Source organism: Microcaecilia unicolor, chromosome 3, assembly GCF_901765095.1.
Source record: "Microcaecilia unicolor chromosome 3, aMicUni1.1, whole genome shotgun sequence".
NCBI lineage: Eukaryota > Metazoa > Chordata > Amphibia > Gymnophiona > Siphonopidae > Microcaecilia > Microcaecilia unicolor.
The window spans coordinates 140830658-140844239 of NC_044033.1; the positions used below are offsets into that span (position 1 = coordinate 140830658).

The 13582-nt window shown below is 46.2% G+C and overlaps 1 protein-coding gene across 2 annotated transcripts in view; it reads left to right on the forward strand.

Moving 5' to 3' along the window:
• SPAST (spastin) overlaps nt 1–13582 on the forward strand; it is a 240905-nt gene that overhangs the window by 57760 nt on the left and 169563 nt on the right. The window contains exon 4 of one of the 2 annotated variants that reach the window (XM_030196405.1): nt 9312–9407. The exons of the other annotated variant lie outside the window; for it this stretch is intronic. Within the exon in view, the coding sequence (XP_030052265.1) occupies nt 9312–9407 (96 nt within the window). The remainder of the gene's footprint in view (nt 1–9311; nt 9408–13582) is intronic. 2 annotated transcript variants of the gene reach the window in all.

Consider the following 13582-nt stretch of genomic DNA (forward strand, 5'->3'; position numbering starts at 1 on the left):
CCGTGCCAAAATTCCACCACACTAAAGCATGTCCACCAGATGTGAAGGAAGGATCCCTTGTGCGCCCCACACCTCCAACATCTATCCGACGTTCCCGGGTACATTTTCTGCAATCTTTCTGGTGTATAATACCATCTGGTAAGAACTTTATATGCGTTCTACTGTACCAAGATACACACTGATGCCCTATATACCTCTCGACAAATAGTCTCCCATTCCTGGTCAGTAAATTTCAATCCCAAATCTACTTCCCATGCCCCTTAAAACCCAAATGACCTAGGATCACTTCCCCTAAAGAATCTATAAAGCACTGATATAGGTCTGGGAACCCTTCTCAAAATTATCCACAAAGTTTCTAAGCACTCCTTCTCCTGAGGATTTTCCCCCTTCCATCCCATTGCCCCCACAAAATGTTGGACCTGAGCATACGCAAACCTATCCCCCTCTGTTAGACCATATCTTGAGCTTGGTGTTTCAAAACTCAACATCTTACCTCCCTGCAACACATTAAGGAAATTTTTCAGCCCCTTCCTCTCCCAGCACCCAAAATCGAGCATTCTCCCTCCCTGCCCCAAATTTCGGCTTCCACCTCATGGGCGCCAGCGTAGAAACCTCATCCACCTGACCCCATTTCCTCCTAACTCTCCTCCACACTCCTATCAAGTGTTTCACATATGGATTGGACCATCCCTAAAATGCCCCTCCCGCTCCCTCCGTAATCCACAAATAAGAGTGGAGCTCCCTACCAGACCCATAGGACCTTTCTACCTGACTATCGGGCTTTAGATTCTCATAACCCGACTCCCTAATCCAAAATCCATCTACCCTGGAATATGACTGTGTAGCATGGGAGTAAAAGGTATAATCTCGCTGAGCTCCATGTATCAATCTCCAGCAGTCCACCATCTCTAACTCTTTCATGAATTGCAAAAAGGCTTTTCTCCCCTGTCCAGTATGATAACCTCCCCCTTTTGAATGATCCAGCCTGGCATCTGGGCCCAAATTAAAATCACCCTCCACCACCACCACCACCACTATATGGCCTCCCACAAAACCCAACAACTCCTCCTTTAACTTTTGAAAAAAATTTCTCCTGATTCCCATTTGGCGCATAAATATTAACGTGAATTCCTTGCCCTCTAACCAACCTCTAAGGGCCACGCACCTCCCTTCCTTATCCCTAAGCACCTGGCTCGTTACAAACCCACAGTTTTGTCTGACTAATATAGCTAACCCCCCCACCCCCACCCTCTTTGCCGCCGCCCCCTGATGTGCCACCACTTCTTGGTACTGCCTGTGACGTAGCATGTGTGTGTCTCTTGGCCTCAGATGGTTTTCCTGCAGTAATGTAATCTCCCAGTTTAATATCTCCAGCTCCTTAAACACTCTACTGTGTTTCCCATGATTATATAGCCCATTCACATTCCAAGTACCTATCAGCAAAGATGCACCCTTCCCCTTCTCCACTTTCCCCTCCCACCCCCCATTAGTGCCTGACCTGCCAACCTGCAGACCAGCCATCACCAAGGAAATGACCCGCAGACCCAGGGCCTAAGACACCACTTGCCAATAACCCAAGCCCTTACTAATCTCCTCCTCCACTTCCACCCCCAAAGCCACCCCTCCCCCTCCAATCCTCCTTCAAATTCTTCCCTAGGACCCCTCTAACCGGTCCCTTAAAACTACCCCAGTCCTTTTGTCTAGATATCCATCATATGCAGCACTCCACCACTCTGCTCTTCAACCAGTGGGTTTCATAGCTGTGTTCCTTTTCGCCACCACCGTCTGCCATTGTGTGACCGGAACAGACTCATTGACCCGATCAACCATCTCCGAGCGATTCGGAATTCCTTTACATCCCAAGTCCCTCAGAGCGTACCACACCTCTTCCGGAGTCTTGATCTTGCGGGACTTGCCTTCCACTGTTAGCCACATAACAAAGGGAAACAGCCACCTGTAACGTGTCCCTTTATCTCTCATGAAGACAGTAACTTCCCTAAAGGATCTGCGTTTCTGCAATGTGCTCCATGCCAGATCTTGATACACCCCATCTTACAGTTTTTCCACTTAATTTCTCCTTGCCGTCTCGCCTTAACTAAAATCTTCTCCTTTAATGGGAAATCCGCAAAACAGACCACAATATCTCGTGGAGCAAAGTCGCTCTGTGTGCCCTCTGGATTTGCAGGGTAGCTCTCTCTCCCCTCCCATCTGGATATAAAATAAACTCGCATATCTCCTGAATCACTGCCGAACAATTAACAAAAATATCTGACTCGGGGATTCCCTTAAAGCGCAGATTATTTCTTCGAGTCCTGTTTTTCGGGTCTTCCAACTGTTCCTTAACACTTTGGAGATCCTCATGCCCATCTTTGAGCGCTTGCCTCATCGAACACACTTCAGACTTGAGGGTCTCTACCTCCACCTCACCAACCCGAGACCCCAAATCCCTCAATTCCGCATGAATATCTCTCATTGCCATATGAATGTCCCTCTGCACTCCTGCAAAATCCTCTTTCAGGTCCTTGAGCCATGCCTTTACAATACTGTTCTCGGAATCCCCCCTCTCAGATTCTCTCACCTCCATGAAATCAACTCTCTTCGGGCCCTCTGCCACCACCATCTTGAACACACCTCTCCTCGGGCCCCGCTGCTCCCTCTGTTGACTGACTCCAAGCTCCTCAGAAAGCACACTTCCAGCTGCTGCTGCCTCCTCCTCACCCCCATCAGCCTGCACCTCCGCAATATCCTCACAGCTCTCCAGATCTCTCTGCTCTTTGTATTTGCAAACATCCTCCTGATCTCTGAGCTGCTCCTCCGGATTCACCCTTTCTCCTGCCTCATCCGACTCCTGAGTGCTCTCTGGGGCACGTGACTCTCCCTTCCTATTGAGCAGCGCTGCTGTCTTTCCAGCCCGGCGTCCCGGACCCTGCTGCTCCTCCGCTTCGCCTGCCATCGCCGCTGGAGCCTCCGCAACCCCTCCCGGGTTCACCCCAACTGTCTTACCCAAGCTTTCTTCCTGCCACCATTTTTGCGGAGCCTCTCTCAGACCCCGCCAGCATCGCCGCCATTTTTCCTCCGGGGATCGCAGTAAATTTGTACTTGTCTAAGCCCTTCGGGGGCACCATGCAAAGTTGTATCACCGATTTCTTCCCCCTCTGGGACCCAAGAGGATGGGGTTTTTGGCACTTTATCTCCCTTGCCCTGATGGAGCTCGGTTTTCAAGCTGCCATCGCTCTGCGTGACGTCACTTCCTCCTACTTGACAGATTCTTATTTTGAATGTTTATTTTACCAGCTTTATATGTGGTAATGTATGTTTTTGTAAAATGTTGATCCCAGTTAGTATGCCAACTTTATGTTTCTGTAATCCACTTTGGACCCTTAATGGGGAGCAGTTGGCAGAATACAAGCAAACGGATTAGTGGAGATTGGAGATCAGTAACTCTTATCTTCGGACCTCCTTCTAGTTACCCTCCTATTCAATTCATTTTTGTGAAATAATCTTGGAGTCATTGAGCAGTTAAGCTTTTCCCAGTGTCGGCCAGAGACCTCTGAAATTCTTTTAATGTATCTGTAATTTTAGGCCTACAGTGAACTTCATGAGCAGTTTCCTTAACCCATTGCTAGTGACTTTGGAGGGATGGGCTAATTTAGTGAAATTTTCTTGTAGACTTCCCTCAGTTTCCACTGTTAAATAATTAAAATAATGGGAAGATAAGTGGACAAGGAAAGGGAAAAATCGAGATGGGTAGAAGTTTAAGGTAAAATGACGAGGAATTAATTTATACGTCATCATAAATTTAGTAACAGATAACACATTAGGTAAGGAAGGAGAACCCAATACCATATTAGCTAATAAAGTTCACCAAATAAAAAAAGTATTTACCCCCATTTTACAAAGCTGCACACTATTGGCTGCCGATGCGCTAATGCCGACACAGCGCATTCACTTTGAATGTGCTGTGTCGGCATTGCTGCGCAGCAGCTGCTTGCAGAGCTTTGTAAATAGGGGGGATTAGTTTAAAAATACTCTATGTCAAAAAGATATACAAGAGAAATGTGCCTAATCAGCATTGGGCAGTGCCTCTGAGAATGAGAAAGTTTTAATGGGAGATTTACATTTTTTGAAGGATCCTAATCTGATACCCAGGGTTAAATTATTGAAGAGAATTTGAGCCAGAGCACTAAACCATGAATTCCTTGTATAGTACAACTGATTTTATAGTGGAACGAGATCATTGGTAAGTTTTTTGTTGGTATGAACAAAAGGACTTTGGCAGCAAATAGGGAATCAGAATATTAGATAAAATAGGGGACCACCAATATTACAAACTTGATAGGTAATTTGCAGAATTTTAATTGGAATCCTATAAACTACCAGTAGCCAGTGGCCATTCTGTAACAAAGGGGTAATGTTATCAAGCCTCTTTTTTTTCCTAAAAGCAGCTTGATAGATGGCTTCTTATGATACAGAATCTTCTAAGTTGAGTGGAGGGGGAACGCTTGATATAAAGAGTTGCAAGAATCTAGCTTAGAACTAACCAAGGGAAGGATCAAAGTGCACAAAGAAGGAAGATCTAAGTTAAAAAAGAGAGATCATAGTTGTTTTAAGATAAAGAAGCAAAGGACATGCACTCTCTGGGAACCAGCATTGGTGGAGTCTCAGAGAGGGCCTGGGGCTGTCCACTGAGGGCTCAAGCACCCTTGATGTCAAAGTGGAAGCTCCCTGCTGCAACTCCACTGGCTCCTCTGTGAGCATGCTCAGGAACCTTTCATCGAGGGCAGGCATTGCCAAAGGCGAGGTTCAAATGACCTGGTTTCTTGTTTTGAGTGAGCCTGAGAGCTAGGGATACTACAGTCGTGAGAACAAGCAGCCTGCTTGTCCTCGGGGAAAGCGAATGATACATTCCTGTAGCAGGTGTTCTCCGAGGACAGCAGGCTGATTGTTTTCACCTACCCTCCCTCCTCCCCTTTGGAGTTGCGTTTTTTTCCTCATTTCTTTGCTTGTCATTCAACTGAGCGGGAACGGTCGCGCATGGGCGGGAAGACGGCCACGCATGCGCGGTGGGCATGCCCTGCGTGCGGGACCTCCCGCGAGATTTTACTCCGGTTTGAGGGGCTGCCATGGATGTCAACCCAGTCGTGAGAACAATCAGCCTGCTGTCCTCGGAGAACACCTGCTACAGGTATGTATAATTCGCTTTCTCTGAGGACAGCAGGCTACTTATTCTCACATACCCTCCCACATCCCCTAGGAGGACTTTTTGGTTATACTCTTTATTCTTTTTACCTGACTGAGAGACCCGCCCTCGAGCATCAGGCAGTAAAGCACCAGTTCAAGTGCGGTGGGATGCTACTAGAACTTTTTCTAGTGCTAGCAATTCAGCTTCCATGCCGGGTCTCTGTCGGATGATGTCACCCACATGTAAGAATAAGCGGCCAGCTGTCCTCCAACACCAGCTACAGGTAAGTATCTTTGCTTTACCACAAAATAACAGAAAAAGGATATCAGTTGTATATTATCAAGAATGTCAAAAACAAACTGTAGCCAATAGAACTTATTTATGCCCCTCAAACTGAAGATTTTACTAAACGTACCACAATATACTTTAACAATGTAAGTGGAGAAAAAGATCTCAGCTTGGGTTATACGTATCAGCTTAGTATAACATACCGGTGGTAAGAGCTGTTCTCAAATATAGGTCAAAGAAAAAAAACAACTCTATTTTAACAACTTATATCATGAATAGTGTCCAAAAATAAGTTCATTCAAGATATTTAAAGATAAAGTATATAACACTTCTAATGTACCTCAAGGAACGTAGCTGGAATCAAATTGCTGTTAATGTCCAATGTTGCACTGGGGTGGAGTACTTTAGCAGGACAAAAGCCCTGTTTGGCATTCACTGCTGCTTTAGGGGAACATCATTCCACTCATTCTCCAGGGTGCAAATATTTATCAAAGCAGCCCTATATAAAGATCCTTCAGGCGTACTGCGACAACCATGTCTCTTGACCAACAGTCCCAAAATGGCTGAGGAGACTCAATCCTCATGAATTTAAAGAGCCAGTCTCCTGCTGCTCCCAAGATGATTTAGAGACCCCCTAAACAGCCAGTCACAGACAGGGAGATTCTAGAGCAAAAATGATAGAAGAGAGGCTAAAATGGTTAGGGTTCTTCAGCTTGGAGAAAAGATGGCCAAGTAGGGATATTATAGAAGACTAGTAAAAAAGGCCCGTTTCTGTAGGCAAGGAAACGGGCCTTAGGCAGGCAATTCCCCCCCCCCCCCCCCCCCCCCCCGGTGCTACGGCCCCCTTGAACCCCCCCTTCCGCGAACCTGTCCCCCCCATGCCAGCGAAAACTGCTGCCACCGCCGTTGTTGTGCTACCTTCCCTTCCCTAGGTTCCTCAATCATCTTCTTAGAAAGTTTAACTCCGTGCGTCTGACGTCAGACGCACGCGTGTGTCTGACGTCAGACGCACTGAGTTAAACTTTCTAAGAAGATGATTGAGGAACCCACCCGAAGGTAGTGCACAACAGTGGCGGGAGGGGGGGGTGCGGTTTTCGGCATTCCGGGGGGGGGGGATTGACAGGTTCGCGGGAGGGGGTGGGTTTCGAGGGGGCCATAGCGCGGGGGGGGGGGGTGACAGCTGATTCCGAGGCAGTAGGAGGAGAACCCTACTCCTCCCCTTGCCTTGGAATCAGCTGTGTTGACGTCAGTGACGTCCGTGCGTGTCTGCCTCGCAGACCACTTGCAGCCAGGGAGCCACGGTCCCAAGCATAGAACGTTGGAGGTGAGAATTATTATATAGGATTATGAAATCATGTATGGGGTGGATTGATTGCTAGAGGATGTGTTCAAAGTGACTGATACAGCAAGATTTATGAGGTTTGGACAAGGTCCTATAAGAAAAGTCCATGAAAATTTGTTAGCGAGATAGATTTGGGAGAGCCTTTGCTCATCTGTGGAAATGAAGTATGAGAAATGGATCTACGTTTTAGGATTGGTTGGGTATTTGTGATCCAGACAGGCCACTGTTGGAGCCAGGATACTGTTCTTGATGGACCTTGCTGTGATCTAACATGACTTTTGTCATATTCTTGTGAGCTATTGATGGAAATATTTTTTCTCTATTGACCTTTCAAAAGTCATTAAATTATAAACGTTACTTTAGGATTGTTTCCATCTAGTTAAACTCTTTCTTATATTTCTCCCCGATCCTCAAATGGTTCAAAGCATACTTTACGATAATCTTTCAGATAAATCTATTGACAGGTAACTAAAAAAACACAAAAGGCTTCCATGAGTTGCTAAGTTGATTTACGTGCACTACAGCCTTCTTCCGATGGGTGAAGATTCTAGTACTGATGTGGAACCTCTTTAAACTTTTCTTAACCCATTAGTGTCCAACGTTCCCATATGGGAGCAAATCAATTTGTTCCCCTATGGCTTATTATGGGAACATTGGGCACTAATGGGTTAATGGTAATAAAGTTATTTAAGGATGAATGAAATCATTTTCTTATAAAAAAAAAATACAGAAAGGGCAAGCTTAAAATGTGTTTAAGGGTGAGTTTGAGTCAGTGATTAAATAGTGATGTAAGTTAGTGCAGAGTGAATTTAGTAAGTTAGTGATGTAAGTTAGTGCAGAATATTCACATACTAGTAAAAAAGGCCCGTTTCTGTTTGAAAGGAAACGGGCGCTAGCAAGGTTTTCCTCTGAGTATGTATGTTTGAGAGAGTATATGTGAGAGTAACTGTGTGAGAGAGGCTTCTGTTCCTGCTGCTGTACATTCCAAGTGTTGTACTGATTTGCTGCTCCCTGTATCGTGGCTCCGCCCCTCTCCCTTCTACTGGCCAATCTGGTGTGGGTTGTGTGATGTCACTATTATCTACTACATGAGGGACACCACCTCCAGCGGAAACAATGGTTCCAGGCAGCCTCAGAATGTTGGAGGTGAGAATTATTATATAGGTTAAACCAGGAAAGCTTGGTGAGAATGTAGTATATTAAGCTCGCAGTTTCTGCAATTGCACTTGTCTGAGTATTCAGAATGTCAGCCAGATAAGACTGACGTTGATGAGTGACACACTTCTCTGATTGCCTCTTCTAGTGTGATATAGTTTCAGTGATAAAGCTAATAAAGCATAACGTCTTAAAATGAAACAATGATAGCACTGCTAATGATTATTGGAGTATTTCTCATCTGTAATGAGGAGCATTATAAGAATTGCTGATACAGGTTGTACAGTTAACTGGACTAAGTAATAAGGTAACATTTTATGTTCTCTAGTTTTACTTTCTAGAGTTGAAACAGGGATACAGGTCATTAAACGGGCGTTAATTTGCTTATGTTAATTTCTTATATATTAGAAGCTCAAAAACTATCAAAGTGATGTAAATTCAGTTACAGCAGGTATTTTTCTGGCCCTGGATGGCTCATAATCTGAGTTTGTATCTGAGGCAATGGAGGGTTTAGAGATTCCCCAAGACCACAAGGAGCTGCAGTGGGTTTTGAACCGGGCTTCCCTGGCTCTCAGCCCACTTCTCTAAACATTAAGTGGCTACTCTACTGCATTTTCTAAAATCAAAGGTTTGTATTTGTGTATGGATCAAGGGGGAGGAAGCAGAATTCTAGTGCAGAAATAGACTTTTGAAAATCTCCTACTATCTTGGTAGGTACAGGCACATGCATACCCTCTTCTGTTCCCTACCTCTTCCACCTTCCTCCCTTATCCTTTTTTTAGTCCACCTCTTTATATACTATATTTAATGTTTTATCTATTTTGTGCTATTTTGTAAATTTTGTTTTATTGTAAGCCGCATTGAGCCTGCTAACAAGTGGGAAAGCGCGGGTTATAAATGCTACAAAATACATGCATACATACTTTCTTGCCAGCATAATGTGGAGGTGTTCTCAGACAAGCTTATGTTGGGAGAGGTAATGCACAGAGTTTATTAATTTCAAAACTGTTAATGTTGTGTTGGCTTAGAAAAATAACTATAGAGAAAGCTGGCACAAACCTCAGCAATATTTTTTCTTCCAACTATAATCAAAGCAAAATTATATATGTAGTACAACTTTGATTATTGGTGCAAACCTCACCGATACATGGTTTTCACATCAATGTAGACAATTTAATTATTGCTGTCAGTATGTTTTATCAGTTTATAAAAGGTAGAAATTTGAAGGCTAGGGTGAGATCCCTGACCCTTTTTAGTGATTTAAAACATCAGTTGCTACTTCATCTGATTTTCTTTTTTGCCATTGTTTTTTTTTTCTTTTCCCTCCCTCTGTTTATTGCATAGAGAATCTGCAAGCAGGTATGCAAGTTCACAAGCCACAAATGGAGGTCTGTAGTGACAGTACTAACCTGGCATTTCGCAATGGACACCTCCATTCAGGTGGGTTTCCCTAATGCCTAATAAATTTGGGGGTTATCTGCTAGAAGTGGTCTGTTAGAACAGTTTATATCTAGGAAAGTCTCTTCCTTTTACCCCTTCATCCAGCACGCACAATTTTGAAAGTTTGTGTCATTTTTTTGAAGCAGATGCTAAATACTGCTAGCCTTATTAAAGAGCTACTGCTAAACATGAATTAGAAGTCATCTTTGTTTATCCTTTTTATATATTTGGAAACTATTTTCTTGCCTTCATACCCGTGCAGCCAAGGCAAGATACAATATAAAATGGAAAACAATCCAAAGCATACAGTGGAAAAATCAGAAGTTCTAAAACCCTTGGAATGCCTATATTTGAAATGAGGTTTGCATACAACTTTTTAAAAAGGATTTGTTAAGTGTTTGTCTTTGTTTTTTTTTAATTGTCTTAAGTACTACATATACATTGCATATTCATATATTTTATACTTAAATATATTTACTGTACTATACACGTGGAATGTCATATAATTGCAGTTTGTGTGTGTCATTTCTAATTGATTTTGTATAAATTCTTTTCTGCTTATGTACTATAATAAAACGCACCCTCAACGTTCTGAAGCCAACGTTCTGAAGCCATCAGCACACTCCCTGAAGGGTTTGTTAATTCATGGCGGTGAAGCCATCCGACTCACCATGTCTCTGTGCCCCGCCCTCGCTTCAAACGTGATGACGTTGAGGGCGGAACACAGACGGTCATCCACACACCCGCCCCCACCCACACACGTCACTCACTTCCTCCATCCCTCCCACTTCAAGGCCCGTCACGCCCCTACCAATGAGTTACACACTCCCCCCTCCCTCCGATTGGAACACACCCCCTCCACGTTACTGCCCCCTAGACCCCCCCTGCCGCGACACTCTGGACACAACCCTTTCCTCCGAAAACCTCCCCCGAAGCCTTCGCCTACCTCTGCTGACGGAGGCGAACGTCTCTTCTCGCCTGCGGGGCGTGGCTTGATGGAGTATCTGTCCAAGTCTCTGTGCGTGCGTCCGACATCAGACGCACAAACAGAAACTTCAACAGATGCTCATTCAACAAGGAACGCCCCGCAGCCAAGAAGAGAAGTTCGCCTCCGTCAGCAGAAGTACGCAGAAGCTTCGGGTGAGGTTTTCCGGAGGAAAGGGTGGTGTCCAGAGGGTCGCGCCACCGGGGGGGGGGGGCAGGCAGTAACGCGAGGGGGGGGGTTCAAATCGGAGGGAGGGGGAGTCTGCAACTCGGTGGGAGGGGCGTGAAGGGGGCCTTGAACTGGGAGGGAGGGGGTCTGCAACTCAGGAGGGAGGGAGGCACGGAGGGGGGTTGGGAGGGAGGGAGGAAGGGAGGGGGATATGGAACTGGGCAGGGAGGGAGGATGGGTGGGAATTTACCTTGCTAGCGCCCGTTTCATTGCGTTTCGAAACAGGCCTTTTTCTTACTAGTGTCCTATAAATGATAGCCAGTGTAGATCACTCCAAAAAAAAACAGAGATTACATCTGGTTCTCAACCTTATTGTAAACTACAAATAACCAACAAAATGAGCCAGGCTGCTGAATAGCTGACTCTCAGATCAAAGAATGTAATAATTAGGAGGAAAATACCTCATGCCCGCACTAGGTGCATAAATACTGCTTTGTCATATGGGCTTCATTTTCATTCATTGGTCTAAAAAAAGTCTAAATGGTTTTTGGTTTTTTTTTTTTTTTCCCCAAAACTTCAAATTGTCAAATTTTTCAAAAATTGTAAATAGTATATTAAAATCATTTTAATTAACCCTTTAGTGTCCAGTGTTCCCGTAATAAGCCATATGGGAACTGATTAATGGGAGCATGCGGTTTGAGGCAGCGAAGCCCCTCTGTGAAAAGCTCCACTGGCTCCCGATCAAAGAAAGAATTGAATTCAAAGTCTGTGTTCTCGTTCACAAGGTTGTCTACGGGGAGGCCCCAACCTATATGTTTAGCCGTATCGACCTCCCGCCTAGGAATTCCATGAAGTCCTCCTGCACCTATTTGACTCTCCACTTTCCTAACTGCAGGAACTTGAGATATAAGCTGCTCTTTGCCTCGTCGTTCAGCTACACATTCCCCCGTTTCTGGAACACTCTACCATCACCGTTAAAGGAGACAGCCGAACACAGCCTGTTCAAGAAATCTCTAAAGACTTACCTATGTAATCGTTCTTACTCCACTCCTGCTTGATCCCCTGCATTCCCTTATTCCTCTCCCCTGTTGACCCCCTCTCTTCCCCTCCTCTACTCTTTACTCCATCTTGCATATGACTTATTGTATTGTACTCTTCCTTCAAAGTTGTAAGCCACATAGAGCCTGCCTTGGTGGGATTATGTGGGATATAAATGTTCACAATAAATAAATAAATAACTACAAACTGCTCTTCTAAAAGACAAAAATGACAATATTACACATCCAATTTCATGCACTTGAAGAATAAACTTCAGTCTATCGACTTACTAGTTCAGGAAGCTGCATTCAGTAACATATATTGAACAGCATCTGATGATACTCATTGTAAGCAAACTTTACAAGCAGATGATCAAAAGCAAACGCTGGCGCTAAAGGCTGTTAGTGCCATACTAGCGCCGGCGTTTGCTACCGCCCCATGATCAGAGCCCTCGAGTGCATGAAACAACGCGCTCGAGGGCTGTTAGCACAAGTAGCTTGCAAATGCATGCTAATCAACACTTAACGCATTCATCCCCAATGATCAGCGACCAGCACTCCAAAGATTGGGTCGCTGGCCGCGACAGGGGTTAGCAGATCATTGGGGAGGAATGGTGAGCCCTGTCCAGCATGCATTTGCATCCTGGCAGGCCCCCATTCCCCCCTACAACAAACCTGCCAGCGAGGGCAGTTGATGTCCAAAATTTGGATGTTTCTGTGACGAGGCAGTAGAGGACATCCAAAATTGGATGTTACTATGGTTGGAGGTCCGCTGGACCGCCAGTCCCCCCCTCCCCAACCCAACCCCCCAGCATTGGCAAGGGTCCCTGTGGGATGATGTCACTCCATCCGCCGCCCTCCCTGCCTGCCCGCCCCCCTACCTTGGCTGGAGGAGGGACGGAGCTTGCCTCCCTCCTCTTTCTTCGATGCTGCAAATGGCGGCGCCCAGCCCTGCCCAGCGCATCCGAGCCCTGTACTGGGCAGGGCTGGGCGCTGCCATTTGCAGCATCGAAGAAAGAGGAGGGAGGCAGGCTCTGTCCCTCCTCCAGCCAAGGTAGGGGGGCGGGCAGGCAGGGAGGGCGGCGGATGGAGTGACACCATCACACAGGGACCCTTGCCAATGTTGGGGGTTGGGTTCGGGAGGGGGGACTGGCGGTCCAGTGGACCTCCAGCCCCCCTGTCACTGGGGAGGGGCTTGGTCGGCGCCCACTGGACCACCAGGGACCATTTGCTGGGGGGTTGCAGACCCACCAGATCTCCAGCCCTCCCTGAACCTGGGAGGGGGATCGTCAGGGGGGACCGGAGGTCCGCCGGACCTCCAGCCCCCGTTGCTCGGGGCAGGGGTAGTCAGGGCCTGTGGGGAGGGGGGGCTTGGTCGGCGCCCACTGGACCACCAGGGACCATTTGCTGGGGGGTTGGGGGGCTGGAGACCCAACAGATCTCCAGCCCTCCCTGAACCTGGGGGGGGGGGGGGACCGGAGGTCCGCTGGACCTCCAGCCCCCGTTGCTCGGGGCAGGGGTAGTCAGGGCCTGGTGGTCCATGGACCTCCAGTCCCTGTGTTTGACAGGTTTGGGCTTTTGACAGCCCAGACCTGTCAAGTGCGGGAGGATTGTGCTGAGCGCATGCTTAGGCACAATTCTTCCGCACTTCTACCCCATGATCAGAGATAATTGCGCTGCTTAAATTTGCATGCATTATCTCTGATCATAGGTCTAATAGCGCCCCATGCTGTTCCAGCGCTATTATAGAGCGCTGTTTGGAACAGCGCGGGGCTTTTGATCATCTGCCTGTAAATGCTGTGTAAAGCTCACTAATTAAAAAATACATTTAATTCAATACAATTGTTCAGACCATTTGGATCTAACATCTGTAATTTGTAAATCCATCTTTTCTCCTGCTGTTGCAGATGTGATCACCATCCTTCTTGTACTTAGGTTCTGAATATATCTCAAAATATTTCAAATCAACAAATTTGTGAGCAAAT